We start from the raw sequence: 16,697 nt of genomic DNA, 5'->3' as shown, positions 1-16,697 counted from the left end.
TGTCCATCAACTAATGAGTGGATAAAGAAATGTGGCATATTCATGTAGTAGAATATTATTCAGCAATAAAATAAAATGTAGTACTAATAGTACTACAGCAGGGGCGAACTTGAAAAAAGTGCTAAGTGAAGGAAACCAGACAGAAGAGCACACAAATGGCATGATTCCATTTACCAGAAATGTCCAGAATAGGTAAATCCATAGAAACAGAGAGTAGATTAGTGGTTGCCCAGAGGAGAAAGGAAGACTGGTTAGTACCTGCTAATGGGCACAGGGGTTTCTTTGGAGGCCAAGGAAAAGGCTCTAAAATTAGGTAGAGGTGAAGGTTACACAACTCTTTAATACATGAGAATCCATGTAATTGTACGCTTAAAATGGGTAAATTTTGTGGTATGTGAATTATAGCTCTCAATTAGCTGTTAAAAATAAAGGCTGAATGGAAATAAAAATCTGGCAGAATGCAAAATAATCCAGAAAGTGAAGTTTCTTGTCGTCCCTCTTGTGTTTAGATTAAATGACTCCCTTTGCTTCCCTTCCCTCTAAACATTATTTTAAGGGAATATTTCTATTAAAAAAAACTCACTGAAATCAAACACCATTATGTGTGGTCTTAACAGAGGTAAAAGCACAGGTAAAAGGCTAGTAATAACTTTGGAGAAGGCCTGTGTCCTGAATCTTTGACTCGCTGGTTTCTGCTCTGTCCTTGGGGGTCAAGCCTTACTCCACCTCTCCACAGTTATGCTCTGTTTTCAACCTGCCCCTGACCGAGTGCCACCCAGCACTGCTCTTTACAGATGGCCCCAAAGCCCATCCTCCTTTCCACTAAGCAGGGTCTGACAATACCTTTTATTCATAGTTCTTTTTTTTAGCCAGTATTTATTATGGTTGGCCTTTATTATGGTAGACTATAGGCCAAGCATTGTGCTAGTCATTTTCTAACTTTAAATCTCATTTTCTTAACCTCAAAGAGTTATTTTCATCATGTGAAACACAAGCCGGAGCGGGGGGGGGGGGGGGCAAGAGAAATGTGGGGAACCCTATTTTACTTCAAGTGTACCTTTATTTCTCTTACTTAATGAAATTTAGGCAACTACTTATAGTCCCAGGGGTAACACTGGTTTATGAAAGCGAAGCAGTGACTTAATATGATATATAAAATGGTAAAGTAGATTGAATTTGGTTATCTCTACATATTCATGATTGGTTGTCTGTGATTTTAAGACAATCCAAAGACTCACATGGCCTCAGTCATCTCAAGTATTCCAGGGCTTTCTCAGTAGTTCAGTTTCAAACTAATTCTACTTCTTGGTATTTTAATTCACTGAGCACCTCTAATGGCCCAGGCTCTATGGTGGGCACAGATAATATAAGACACCTGACCTGACCCTTGGGCTGCCTTGTTTCCATCTCGGAGGTTTATTTCATTAGCATCATATACAGAGACACAATTCTCCTGGGAGGGCAGCCAAAAGCAGGGTGGCATAAGAGAAGCATAAAACCCAGCCAGCTCTTTAGTTTATCACTTGTTCTCACTTTTTATGTGCATTGGATTTATTTCATTCTAGCAGCTGGCTGCATAAGCCCAAGGAATCAATCAGATTTGTTAATGCAAAAAGGAAGGAAGATAGCATAACTGTAGATCAGAGAAGCAAGAGACTGAGTCTGGGGTAGAGCGCTCAAGTGGTGGGCCTGATGGGCCCGAGGCAGTGTGATGCAAACGAGAGGGAAAGGGCATGGGTTAGTTGATGTTGGGAGGGCAAGGGCAAAGAATTTCCCCATATTCATTCTTTTCCCTCAACAAAGACATCTTTACATTATGCTAATTTGGGAACGTGAACAAATGTATTCTGCTTCAACCAATAGACAATTACTTATTCTTGCAGGAGCATTTAAGTTTGCTATATCAAAATTCTTTTATGTCTGGTGGAAAATATAATTCCATGGCTTATACAATTGTATTTTGCTCTCCACTATGAATTATTTAGAGCATCCTCTCTTTTAACTGCATACCAAAATATCATTAGAGGTTATCTAATAGCTAGCTCATCATTTCATTCCCCCATTGAGGCTTCTGGGCCAATTTTCACCCTGTTATACTCTCCAGAATAATGAAACTAATTTGGGATCTTGCTGTGGAATTAAATGCTCATACGGATCCCACCCCCTCCGAGACCATAAACATCTGCCATAACATTTCTTATAGCCAAATAACCTTACTGTTACCAGTGCGGCTGAGAAACCCATCAGTGGAGTAAAAAAGGTTACGTACTAGCAGAAATGTGCTGGAAAGTACGTATTGCCAGTGGTTTGTAGTCTTAGAGATTTTGGCACCAATAACCATTCCATTATTATTAGATCCTCCATGATTTTTTTCTAATCTTCAGGATAAAACTGTAACTAAGCAACCATTTAGACGTTTAGGAATTTCATGTCAGTTTTGAGATGGTCATAGGCCTTAAGGAGTATTTACAACTGTTTTCACACCCATTACACCTTAGGTACATTGGGTCACTATGTACAAGCTGCTTCACTAAGTCCTTTGTATGCGTTATCTCAGTCATCACCCTGAGCCTGTGAGGTGATCGTTAGTATTATCCCCACTTTACAACTGAGAAAACTGAAGCTGAATAAACTGAAAACCAAGATTACGCATCTAATAAAAGGCACACTCAAGGCACAAACCCAGGCCGTCTGGCTCCAGAGCTCCTGCACGTGCCCATCGCTGCCTCGGCCTGACCCTCAGGGACTAGCTGAACACGGGAGAGCGCATTCTAGGAAAGGTGTTTATTCTGAGAGAAATGAGGTGGCTCCCAGATAACTGGGCACGTGGGAATTTATGCAAAGGGCACAAGGAGGCGAGCAGAAAAGCAAGCGGAGGCTATGAGCCCACAATCTCCAGCTCTTGCCCTCTCACCGAGCCGCCCGTCTCTTGTCCCCTTCTTTCCCCCAGTCCGCCACTCCCTTTGAGACTATCTTTCTTTCTAGACCCCTTGCTGCCTCTCCCCTCATGTTATACCGGAACCCTCCTCTTTCTAGCCCCCTTGCTATTGCGTGTTCCCCCTTTGCACCCTCTCTTTCTTGGCCTGTCTACCCAGACTAGGGAGCACTGCTGGCAAAATCACTGTTGTTCTTTTCTGCATTTTGACACTGCCACTTTGCCCAACCTTTGAGGAGCTTCCTATTCTGTCCTCTGCTTCGCCCCCTCCCCACTATTTGCTAACAGATGGCCTTGCCGCTGTAATTCGCTGAGAAAAACCAGAGAAAACCGAAAGCCTAGTCTTCCACAGCGTAGCCCCATCACCTCCCTTCCTCCAGCCTTCACCCTCTCTAGCCTGTTCTCCTCACTAGTGCTCAAGTGATTTTTTAACATGTAAAATGGGTGGCATCATTCCCATGCTATAAACCCTCAGTGAATCCCCATCGCTGGCACCAAGTCCAGGCTCCCTAGGAAAGCACTCCCTGGCACCCTGGCCTCCGCTTGCCTCTCCAGTTCACAAGGTGCAACGCATCGAGCGGACACACGTCAGCATGATTTTGAAACCTCTTTAAGGAGTTTTGTGCTATTCTGAAAATTAGTGAGAATAAATGGCTTTCGAAGAGGAGGCAATATATTAATAAGTCTAAAAATTGTCTAAGCATACTTAATTAGAAGGTGTTTTACTTGGCAAGACAAATAAGAGAGGTCAAATTTAGAAAATTTGGAATTGTCTTCTACATATTCCCTAAAAGATGCTATTGTTTCTATACTTTATATAAAGAGAAATAGTGCCACTTCAAGCAATTCCATTTCTAAAATGATCCCATTGTCACTCAATTCCATATAGACACATGCAACCTCCTATTATTATAAAATTTTTATTAACTCAGCTATCTACTGAAGATTTTATGTAACAAATTCTTTCTTATTACCTCAAGATTTATTGTTGAATTTGGGCCAATTTTTAAAAGAATGTTCATAGTCACTTCTCCAAAGATAGTTGTAGACCAGATATTCTGGCCAAATTGTTCTAATTTTGAAACCATCGTCATATATTTTACAGTTAAATTCTTCTTTACAAGCTCTCTGTAGGCCTTTAGGAGAATAAAAATTTAATTATAAATTATCGTTAATTGTTTAGTTTTTACAAATCACTTTCAAGAGTAAAAAGAAGTGCCTTTATGCCAAACATTTTTACATTAATGAAGCAAATGTAACAAAAGATTGACATTTATTGGATCCAGGTTGAGGAGGGAGAGATAAGTGCTATTCATTGTACTATTCTTTATACATTTATTTTTGACAATTTTATAATGTAAGATTTTTAAAAAAATTAAATGATAATGGTATTGCCATAACCTTCCCAAGGGTAAAGGTTGTTATATAGGGGCCTCTGAGTTACCTACTAACATAAATCCCAAGTAGATGACATGCATGAGTGCATTGTCCATTCTAACACAATACCAAAAAATCATTACCTTTGAATATTAAGTAAAAATAAAAAGTGTTGATGGTCTCCATAGTTAATGTTTCTTGTATATTCTGAAATAAATATTTTTACTTCCCTAGGGTTTTTCAACATGGCATAGATGATTCTGCTTCAGATTCCTTAAAACCATTTTTCAAGCAACCATTGCATTGGCTTTCTTGCATGTCACATTTCTACCCTTCTTTACTCAGGTGAGAACCTCTAAATGCTATCCTAGCTATAATTCTAGAATTCCTTTTAAAGTTTAATAGAAACTTTTATCCACGGAGGTAAATGCACCTTACAAAAAGAACTTATACGTTTTTATAATACACAGGTAAGTAAAGAGTATTGTTTATCTCTTTTTTAGCTTAAGAATCCGAGGCCTCATAATTATGCTACTAACTTAGAGCTTTACTGACATAGTAGGAAAATGTGAATTTTTTGAATTTAGTTCTATTTTAGCTAATTGTCTAGTCATTTAAAAATTCATCCTTCTTGACCCAATGACTGGGGATTTGGCAGTTCTCCAACTAATTATCAAAAAAGAGAGCAAAACTGATTAATTCATGTAACTAGCTCAAAGCCTTAGTAAAAGTAGAGAGAGGAGTAACTTTAAAAATTAAGAATGGGGTAATTTACTTTTATTTTTTAATTAGCAGTATTTAAATATATGAAAAATCATTGAAAGCATGAATTGTACTTCCAGAGTAATCTGATCACATTTTTTGGCATTATGTGGAAAGTCAGTTTGATTCTTTGCTAAATATATCATTAGAAAGTATCTTTCCTTAGTATCTGTGAGTAACTATTTTATGTATAGCCGAAGGAGATATTGTTAATCCCCGTACATTTTTTATTTGTCTCGGAAATACACTATCAGTGATTTCCCCATCTAAAGTGACTGACTGAATCTCTCTTGAAGAACAAAAAAAGTCCTGCCCATAAGTAGAGGGTTGTGAGAACCTTATACACAAAATCTCTGTAGACATAGAAAACATATATGATTTACTTGTTATGTGCCTATTCTCACATAGGTAATGGGGACTCCAGATCAATGAGACACAGACCCTACCTTCAAATACCCCAATATATTGTTGTTATTTCACTTATGTATAAAATTTCTTCAACATCTCAGATTAATTCCTTATGATTGATTTCTAGAAATGAAATACCGTCAATACTCTGTCCCCTTGCATGTAAATACACACTTATATCAATGAGAATTAAATAGCCAACTCTTTAATACTTATTATTGGAAAAGTAACAAATTAAACAGCTAGGTCTTTTATAGTGTGGGTTAAGCAACCAACTTGGTCATTTTGATGAGTTCCCAAACTTTTAAACATATTTGTTCTCTACGTTATTTTCGCATTTGCTTTAATCTGTTTGTATTACCTGCTTTTATCTTAATCTATAACCTTCGGAGTTATGCCCTTTAGGTATTGCTCTGTGAGACTTCCATCTCTAGGCTGGCTGTGTTCAGCCTAGCTGGAGGCCTGGGAAGTCAGAATAGGAATGGGTTTTCTGTCTTTCAAATAGCTACTTATAATTAAGTTCTTTCTCTTTTCTATACCTAAAGCAAGCATAAATGTAGTAAGATTTCTTTCTTTCTGCCCTGTGTAGCAACAGATTTCTAGTATTATCCTAACAGAAAGATTAAAACATGGGGTGGTGCCCAGCCGGGCGTGTCTCAGTGGTTGAGCATCAACCTAGGATCCAGGAGATCAGGGTTCGATTCCCGTTCAGGGCACAGGCCCGGGTTGCGCACATGCCCAGTGGGGGGGTTGCAGAAGGCAGCCGATCAATGACTCTCCCATCATTGATATTTCTATCTCTCTCTCTCTCCCTTTCTCTCTCTGAAATCAATAAAGATATTTTTTTAAAAAAAAAACACAAAACATGGGGTGGTTGGCAGCCCATAGTAGAAATGCAATTTGATACAAGCTTTCTGGAGGGCATTTTAGTGAGCTGTATCAAAAAACTTAAAAACATTTATGCCCCTTTATCCAGCAATTCCATTTCCAGGAATCAATCATAAAGAATTAATCAGAACTGTTGACAAAGTTTTATATGTAAGGATGTTCATCAAAGCATTATTTGTGAAAGGAAAAAAAAAAAAGGAAATAAATGTCCCACACTATGGAATTAGACAAATTAATAATGAGATAGCCATCCAATTGATTGGCTAATGTGGAGTTATTAAAAGGTTGATTTAAAAAAATATTAAATGACAAATAATTGTGATTTATAGTTAGGGGAAAACTGCAGGTTAATAATTAATGACACCGAAATTGGCCCAGTTTTCAGAGTGAAGTGTGTATCATCTCTTTCACACCTCACACGGGTCTGTGAGGCAAGCAGTCATGCACTTCTTTTGCGGATAGTGAATTAATAAGAAGAGAACAAAGTTGACAGGCAGACACTGAACCTGGGATTGTCCCCTTTCAAACTTCAAGCTCCTGACAACTGCACATCCACCTTCCAAAGGGAGAGCAGTTCAGGGGGATGTTAACAGGTGTGAGTGAAAAACCTAAGATTGTTCGTTATCCATTATGTGCAATCTTTTTTTATGGTTCAGCTTTGCAGGGTCTCTGATATACTAATGTATAGTGTTTGTTTCCAAGGGAGGGATCTAGTATGCTGATTCCCCAAACCTGTAGGATGAGAGAGCCCCTATTTCCCAGAGAATGAACAGTTATTGGAAGGTGGATACAATTGAGAAGTATTGAGCCATACCACTATGCATATAGCATTAAAAATGTATGTATAAAATCAAACATTGAAAGGATTTATACTAGAGAGTTTATAGTTTTTATCTTTGAATGGTAGGATTGCAAACAATTTTAACTTTTATTTTTATAGTTCTCTATGTTTTCCAAATTTCTTATAACAAAGCAATTTTATTTTATTAAGAGAAAAACTTTTTAAAAGGAAAAAGAAACCCATTTTTTATTGCTCTTTTGTTCACATGGATTACTCTATCATCTCCATACAGACAATTTCTAGGTCTACATTCTAGCTCTGAGCACTTGCCTGTACCCCAGCATTACATGTCCAGGTGCCCACTTTTCTTGAATGGCCCACTGTATTATTAGAAACCCAATATGATGCCCTCCACCGATCCTTTCTTCCACTCTTTCCCTGTCTTCCATGCATGGTGTCTTTTCTCTTAGGAGAGTCTTCAACGCTTCGAGGGCAGAGCCTTGAGTGTATGGTTTCCATGTGGAGCTGCTTCTTTGCCTGTTCCCAGAGTGTCACCCTTTTCAGCTGATTCTTCCTTTTAGAACCATCCTATCTCTCCAACCCATTATGACAACACCTTAGTCCATTTTACTATTATTTAGCATTTTTAAGATACTCTTTTCATTTAATAAGTCTCCTGCTCAAGAACCTATAGTAGCTTCTGTTTCACCCACACTATTTCTGGCTTATTTCCTGGAGCACAAAACAGTTTTCTCTGCTCCAACTGTCAGTCTCCTTGCTTGTCTTTGAGACCCAGTTATTTCATACCTTTAACTTTTATTGGCTAGTTATTATCAGATTCAGGCCTTTTATTTGTGTAGTTTTTCCTTCCAGAATGCCTTGTCTCTCCTTTGCCATTCTAAGTTCTCCATGCAAGGTACAGTATGAGGCCCCCTACACTGAGTACAATACTTTCTGACAATTATTGTCTAACAGGTCTATTTAGAAAGACACGGTCCATGTGATTTATTATTCAACATGTTCAGAGCAGTGGTATAGTCCAAGGAACCCAGGACAGCAATAAAAGTAATTTCAGAATAAAAAAACGTAAATTCTGACTCGCATTTGTCAGACATTGCTTTGGGGGTTCCTAAGCCATCATTATATGACCTTAAAAATCTCCACCTTCCCATCCATCTCTCTTGGATGTTTTAGTGTACCTTTTAGTCCCAAATTATTCTTCAAAACTCCATTTCTCACCTTAGCAACTAAAATGAATTGTTCAGGAAAATGCATGGGTCAGATGAAAACAAAACAAAAATATATTCGGCTTTTTTTTGAAAGGGAGAGGCTTAGCGGAGTGGTAGCTGAATTACTTAATGTTAGGGAGAGCCTTAGTAACTTATTCACCTATTTGCTCATTTATTCATACCTGTGCATTGTTTTAGAAAGGATTTCAGTCAGCTTTTAACAGTATTAAATATATTAAGATAATGAACTAACAGTAAGCAAGAAGGGAGAAACAGAGCAAGGAGGAAGATATGAAATTATGATTTAAAATAAGAGTCACAAGTGCAAACCCAGCTGTGTGGGCCATAAATTTGTCTATAGGATTAGTAGAGAAAACTATGAAGTATAAAATTGGTAAAAATAGAATTTTCATGTTCTCCTAGAACCCCTGGAACAGAGTTTAAAAGACTTTGCTTTAGGGAAAGTAAATGTATTTTCAAAGCAATAAGTAAAATGTACTGTATTCATTATCCCTAGCAATGGTACAGGCTAACAATGTGAGCTGATTTAGAAAGGGTAATCAGTTTCATAATAGAATAAACTAAGGCATGTAGAGACTATACTAACCTCAAGGTTAATCTATGACACCATACTGTGCCTTCATGTAAATGTTTAAGTCAGCATATTATCTCAGTCAATTATACTATGATGCATTATAATGCTTTTTTATTATTTTCCAAACTTTCATCTTCTTGCATATTTTAAAATATTTCCAAATATTTTTCAGGTCTCCCTTAGCTAAGTAGGTCAGAACTGCACACTGAATCCAATGAGCATAATCAGTGTGAGTAAACAGTCTATTCATTTTACACTGCTCATTTTCTTTTATGATGACATGATGTTTTGATTCGTGGCCAGTGCATTCTGAGCTGTAGATATTTATTTCTACTATGCTTTTGTTTCTATTATGCTTTTACTACATGTAATCCTGTTTTAGATTTATATACTTTTTCCCTTCTTTAAGTATATTACGCTACCTTTGACTTCATTGTATAGTAGGCTATGTGGGTCTTCTCTTTTATTCAGCTCACCAAGTTGTATTTACTTACTCTTTCAATGAACATGTGTAAATTTTTTCTCCAGGTAAGGCACTATGGTAGGTAGTAATGTAAAGAGAAAAGAAAAGAAATGTTCTTTCCCTCAAACAGTTACCTATTGGTGAGAAATAGTCTTAGTGCCTCCTTAATGTGCAGTCCCATTGCCCACGCCCTCTACCTTGAGACACACTCTCCTGAAGTATTCTCCCAAGTTTCCTCTTCCTTTTCTGTTTCTGTTTCTCTGTCTTTGCAGGTTCATCTGCTTTGACCTGGCCATTAAATATTAAACATCTTTAGAGCTCTATCAAATAATTTTTTCCAGGTGAAGTCACACATGCCTATGGCTTCATGTACTTCCTATGTGCATCCAAATTCATAGCTCCAATTGTGACCTCTCCAAGGACTACGGACCCATGTACCCACGGGTGCCAATCATATCTGAGTGCTTGACTTTTTCACCTGGGGGTTACGAAGACGCCTCAAACTCAACACGGCCCAACTAAACTTAGGACCTTCCCCTCTAATCGGATCCTTTCCTGTTATTCCCTCTATTGGCTGATGGTGCCTCCATGCAATTGTAGAGGCCAGAGAGACCTAAAAGGCCACCTAAACACCTCCCGCTTTCTATCCTACTATATCCAATCCATTTTTAAGTCTCATTGGATTTAACCCCTAATATCTGCTATCTATTGCACCACCTGTGCCTTAGTCTAAACCATCAACTCTTCTCCTGACTATTGCAATGACCCCCTAGTTTTCTTTCCATATGTATGTGGTCTTCCACTTGCAATATCCTCCAAAGCTGAGATTTCTCAAGCCCAAATCTAATTTCAAAACTAGATTTTATAATTTCACACATATGGCTTAAAAACCTTCCATGAATTTTCCTTTTCTTTAAATATATAAAAAAAAATTTAGCCTGGCCTATAAGACCTACATAGATATACATTGCTCACCTCTGCAACCTCTTCTGATACTATACTACCTGAGATTCTGCTTTCCACACATTAGCCTTTTTACATTTTTTTGCCATTCCATGCTCTTTTCTGCCACAGGATCTTTGCACATGCTTTTCTCGTTCTCTGAAATGTCTTCTTTCTCCTTCACCTAGTTGATACCAACTTATCTTCCTATCTCAGCTCCAATGTGACTTCTGTAGGAAAACCTTTCATCAACCCCAAAGATAGTTCACCCCTTCTTAGAAGATAGTTCACATCTTCTAATAACATCTTTTGCTTTTCCTGCGCTGAGTTTTCAGAGTTGTAACTTTACGTATATTTGTATGATCATTTAAACTGTATATGTATTCTTCTCTAAAGTCCATAAAAACAGGGACTGATTTTTGCTTACTGTTGTGTCTTTATGGCCTAGCACATAGAAATTGGCCAATAAATATCAATTGAGTGAATAAGTGAAGGAACAAATGTGTTCAAAGTAGTATTGTATTAGATATGATCACATCACGTTCAGTGGCCCATTTGGCTCTTTTCAAACATTTGTTCTGCGTGGTGAAGCTCAGCCATGGGAGGCATGGTCTTATGAGGAGGTGGCTTCCAGTGTCCTGAAGAGAGCACATCTGGGGAGAAGAATGAAAGAAGAGCTTTGTGCGCCCAGCTGCTGCTGCCAGCCGTTCCCTGGGACTGAGGGCAGAGCTCAGAGAGCTTGTGCTCTGAGGAGGTGCCGAGCTTTGACCTGGAGCCACAGGCAGGGGAGAAGTGATGAGAGCTTTTAACACCAAACCTCTTACACGGCTATTCCTGAGTGTGGGTGGACCAGCAACTGGGCCCTTGAAATGATTTTCAGAGAGAGTCACTTGCCTATGGAGCAGTTATTAAAAGAAGTAAAAATGTCAAATGAACTAGGTACTTAATGCACCTAGATATCTTAAGGTTTATATCTCTTCGTAGCTTTCCCTTTTTCTATTATGGTTATTATGCAAATAAGAACATAACAATGGAACCAGCAATGAGATAATAAAAAACTATAGATTTTCACATTGGACAGACGTGATTTGTAGACACGTAGCTTTGTGGTCTTGGTGAGTTAACCTGTGTGAGCTTTAGTTTTCCTGTGCTATATCAAACTGTTAATATTTTGGTGAGGAAGTTGAGACATAAATACAGTACAATCTTATTGAAAACGGCATGCAATATCATTATCTACTTTTTCCATCTTGAAACATCTATTTCCTTAGCTTCTGAGATAGTCTCATGGCTGAGTCAAGAGGATTTAGTGAGCTAATGCCCCTATGTGGCACTCATCACATAGGTACTTACTAAACAATCAATCAATACTTTTGTGTTAGTAAAGAGCTGTATGTTTCAGAAAGTTGCAGATTTTATCAATTATCTTAAACATGTTTAAAGGACACACTACAAGTGTGATAAAGTATAAAGAATATTGAACTGCTTTCTTCACTGAGTCTCTGCACTTATCCAAAGTATGATGCCAGGGGAGAACTTTCTTGATCTCCCTGTAACAGGATATCAATTACCTGGGGTATCGGGACCAATAATAGTTAAAGGCTCCAGACAGATAGCTTCTGCTCCTCAAACAGAGTGGCTGAGTGATTCAGTAGTGTCCAGGGTCTCAGGTACTAGATTAGCATTCAGAGTCCAAAACTGATGGCTGAAATGTAATATTATTTTAAAATTAAAATGAAATTTTTAGAAATGGGATATGCTAACTTATATAACATTAAAGTATGGATCTAAGGCTATGACTTTAGGTACAAATATCTTTGGGTGATTTTGGGGAAGTGGGAAAAGGGTTAATTTGCTAACATCAGGAAATAACATAGGTCCTCTTAAGTTTGAATGCCTACCCTCTAAGTTGTACACAGATAGTGTAGATACAAGCAACTCCGAGAAAATGAGACTCTTTAAGAATGTCAATCTACCTTATCAAGCAAAGTTATTTAAAATCAAGTCAAATCCTCTGTATAAACATTGAGGTGCACCCTGTCTAATTTCTGTTTATTGGGTCATCTTTAATTACAAAGCTCAGAGAGACTTGGCTATACCCATTTTAGAGATTAAATATGTGCAAACATTTCCAATGCTATCACTGCATATAATTTACACAATCTTGGTAAAAGGGATAAAGAAAATACTTTGGGATTCCCCCCCCAACTTTTTTCTCAGGTACTAAAGTTATTTTCTTGAAGAAAGATGACAGATTTGCTTTAAAGATTTATCTTTACTTAATATCCTAGAAAGATTTTGAAGAATCAGTTTTAAAAAGCCAAGAGTAGTATAGTAAGTCAGGGGCTTCTCCTTCACTTTCATTTTCCCACTTTAGGGCTTTTACTCTTAGTTTCTCTTTAGTTACACCCTTGCCTTTGTTCTCTGAATCATGTAACTTATGGTCTCTGGTATAAATTTGGCCCAGTAATCCTTGACAGGAACCATCTGGTCAAAATCAGTCCCTAGATACCTTGAATAACATGTCTCCAATTTGGGAATAAGCCTTGAGACCACAAACTTGATTTTGGGTCAAAAACATGGTATCCTCAATCAGAAGATGAAATAGAGCCAAACGTCCTCAATGCTGGAAAATACATCTTACCCATCAAATAACAACCAGGTTGAATGGACAGAAACCTGGAGCATGGGTTTTAAAGTCAGACAGACCTGGGTTCAAAGTCCAGCAGCCACATTTATTAACTAAATGAACTTGGACTAGTTTCTCAAAAATCCTGAAACAAGGATTAAGTGAGATGAATACTAAGTGTCTCCACTCATGTCTTATTTTGGATTTCCCCAAGAAGCAGACCCTGAAACAAGATTCAAGTGAAAATAATTTATCTTCTAAGTGGAGAAAAAACAGGTGTGGGAGTGAGACAAAGGAAAAGAGCAAAGAAAGATTAGACTAATCAAGCCAACTACCAAGAAGCAACCAGAATATAAACCTTCTGGGGAAATTCTTGAAACCAGTGGGAAATTCACGTCTCAGAGTTATCCCACCAAAGGAGCAGGGATGCTGAAATATTTATACAGCAATTTTCATAAGCTATTGATTTAGAGCTGCACTGGGGTGTTCATTCACTGGTACTTCCAGCCTGTTTTCCTGGAAGGTAGAGAAATACAGTTTCTTACAGTCAGAAGTCAGGCCAGTGTCAACTGAGTGGTAGTAAGGGCAAGAGGATGTGGGCAAATTGACAACATCTGCTCTGGTCTCCCCCTTGCTCCATGGAAATCCACCCATTCCCCATGTTGAGTTCTCTCAGTCCTTACATTGATTCTCCTAGGTGATGGCTTGTAAAAATTTCTTTTTTTAAAAAAATGTTTCTTATGGTAGAGGTAGTGGGACAAGCTATAGTATCCTCTGCTGCAATTATTTCGGAGTTTGCAGGTGATATTCATATTACATTCTTCCATCTCTTATTTCAACTTCCCCTCACCATTTGCTGATTTGTGTTGTTGCCCAGTGGAGTCACTGAGACCTTCATCCTCGAGGGGTTGAACCCCTGGCTCTCATTCACCTATCAGAATGTGGCTACTCCATCATCTGTTCATGGTGATTACCAGTCATGAACGCCAAAGGGAGGATCCCTTGAATTACAGACATGCTCCTTCTGATTCGCCTTATGGTAGCTTGTAATGATAATTAGGGTCAATCACCCTCACCAGTATAATAACTCCTTTCTTTGCCTGATAGCTGGCATGGAAACCAAAAATGACTAGATGACAACTACAACTTAATTTAATGGAATCCTTAATGGTCCCCTGGTAGAGGCCCACCACAGAAACCAGGACCTCCACTCCTGCAATGCCTACTATGCTTACGGGGATGGAAAACACACATTCCCCAAGTGGGCCATCAGGAGCACTGGTGAGAGTGGCCCCTTCTGTTTTCTCCTGTTCACTCCCAGATCCATGTAGTTTATCTGTTGGGGACATAGTATCACATAATGGCTGATGGTTCCAAGTAAATATCAAATCCTGCAGGAGAGTGCCCTAATACCACAGGATGCCATCCCTATGCTGTGCATTTCAGAGGCCATTCTGGTGTTCTATTAGTCTGGCAGCTTCTGCATGATATATACATGGTAGGATCAGGGAATCCCATGGTCATGTGGCTGAGCAGTAAGGCTGCTCATCTTGCAGTGGGAACTCAGGATAGTGTGTACTAATAGAACTAAGATTTTTTAAAACTTTCTATTGCAGTATGAATACATATTTTTAATTTGCAGAAATTACAAGTGAAGTGCTTGATGAATTATTATAAAGTAACACACCTGAATACAGCTAAGATTTGGCATGATGCTTCTATAAAAGTAATTTGTTAGTTTCACAAACCAATAGTGATTGAATCTCATTATTGTATCACTATTTACTACCTAGATTTGAAAAATTCTTTAGGCCAATTCATTCCCCAGAAATGTAGTACTTATTAGTGTATAAGCCTAATATAATCTAGCCATAAATTCACCCTGTCTCCCAACACAAGATTTATATGTTCCAGTGGATTTATACATTTTTGTTCTCTTCTTTTTATTATAGTGGAATTCAGCATGTACACATTTGATACATATGTATAAATATATATAAAATTTCTCTTTCTGTCATTTTTTGTGAGGCTAATCTCGCTTTCACAGCTCCACCAGCTCAAAGGATGAGGGAACATATGCTTCTCCATATGCCCAACACAGACTCCTCAATGCATTTATTACTCGGAGCTTGGAGATTGAGGAATCTTTGTACTATTTTATTTTCTCTCATAGTGAGTCATTCTACTGTACATTTCAAAATCTGCGATAAGTTGAAATATCCCAGAATTGAGGTACATTTCAACAAACAGCTTCCCATCTGGCAAATGAGAAGTTTTATTTATAACCAGGTATTAAAATACAGTGGTATGAAATTACACTCAAATGATTTGTTTTATTACATGTCTAAAGGGCTGAACAAAAACACTAATCTCCTCCAATCTATTCCCCACACAACAGTCAGACCAGGAAACTCATCTGCCTTAAACTCTTCAACGAGCCCCAAATCCCCACAAATGAGGCCTTCTATGATCTGGCTCCAATCTCCTTCAGACTGTCTCTCAAAGATCCCCTTCCGTTTCTACACTCCATCAAACTAGATCTGTCAGTTTATTTTATTCTTTATTTTTTTAAAAATATATCTTTATTGATTTCAGAGAGAGGAAGGGAGAGGGAGAGAGAGAGAGAGAAACATCAATGATGAGAGAGTCATTTATCAGCTGCCTAGCCCTCAACCCTGGCATGTGCCCTGACTGGGAATCAAACCGCGATCGCCTGGATCCCAGGTCGAGCTCAACTGCTGAGCCACGCCCGGCCGGGCTATCAGTTTATTAAATGTATCCTTAAATCAGCAATCAACTCAAGTAAAATCTATAGGAAATGTTCAAAAACTAAGTCAATTTTAATACACCACTTACAACCAACTAGCAGCTTTTCATCTGCTGAACCCCTAGAATCTGGAAGCAAGTTTCCAGAAGTTAGCACTCGGGTTTAGGAGAGAAATAAGGACAATGATTGTGAGGATTGTTTCAGTATTTCAGTCTGAAGGGCTGTCCTAGTGGATTCTTCCCTTGGTACCATATTTGGAACTACTGCAAGAGGCAGACCTATTTGGGAACACCCCAGGGCATTCAGAACTTCTGAACTGGTGGACTTGATTGCTCTGCATTAGAATTAAGTAAAATAGCTCTCCTGGATTCTCTCTTCCCCACACACCCAAGTCAGGAGTTTCCCTAGCTAACACAGCCCCACCAATTGCCCAAGAAGTTTCTCTGTTTCTAGTCACGTTGATCAGAGTCTCACATGGAAAGTCTGAGTTGGCCCAAAGTTCAGGTGCAGGCTGAAGGATTTTGCACATCATAAGGTTGTGAGATGATCCAAATGCCAAGCCAAGCCAAGCCAAGCCAAAGAGTAGGTGCATTGAAACTTCTTCATTTCATATCTTTGGATGCTCTCACTTTTGCTTAAAACAGCCTTTTGGCAAAGCATCAAAAAAAAAAAAAAAAAAAGTTTGCCTACCCATTTATAAGCCTATGTATGATTTAATCAGATGACATTTATAGAGCCCTTAAATGTGCTTAGTTCACTGGTATGAAATTGGAGGTATAAAACAAATTCTTGTGTCCTCCTGAGGCTTGAATCTGGTAGAGAGATAAAGTTTTAACTAATGAAATAATGAAGTGCTAAAATGTGTATACTTGTCATAAGTGCTTTAATTCAGAGTGAGATAGACCACTGTGGAGAGAAATG

General features: G+C 38.3%; 1 protein-coding gene across 3 annotated transcripts in view; it reads left to right on the top strand.

Moving 5' to 3' along the window:
• The window catches only part of KIAA0825 (KIAA0825 ortholog), a 322,549-nt gene that overhangs the window by 108,572 nt on the left and 197,280 nt on the right, over window positions 1–16,697 (top strand). For all 3 annotated transcript variants that reach the window (XR_015714258.1, XM_016216140.2, XM_016216139.2), the window contains one exon: window positions 4,547–4,657. Coding sequence is in view for 2 of the 3 variants with exons in the window: in XM_016216140.2 (XP_016071626.2) it covers window positions 4,547–4,657 (111 nt within the window). In the remaining variant the exon portion in view is untranslated. The remainder of the gene's footprint in view (window positions 1–4,546; window positions 4,658–16,697) is intronic.

Source organism: Miniopterus natalensis, chromosome 3, assembly GCF_054644295.1.
Source record: "Miniopterus natalensis isolate mMinNat1 chromosome 3, mMinNat1.hap1, whole genome shotgun sequence".
NCBI classification, from domain to species: Eukaryota; Metazoa; Chordata; class Mammalia; order Chiroptera; family Miniopteridae; genus Miniopterus; species Miniopterus natalensis.
The sequence above is the reverse complement of the archived record's forward strand: the minus strand, read 5'-3'. Positions and strand labels throughout refer to the sequence as shown.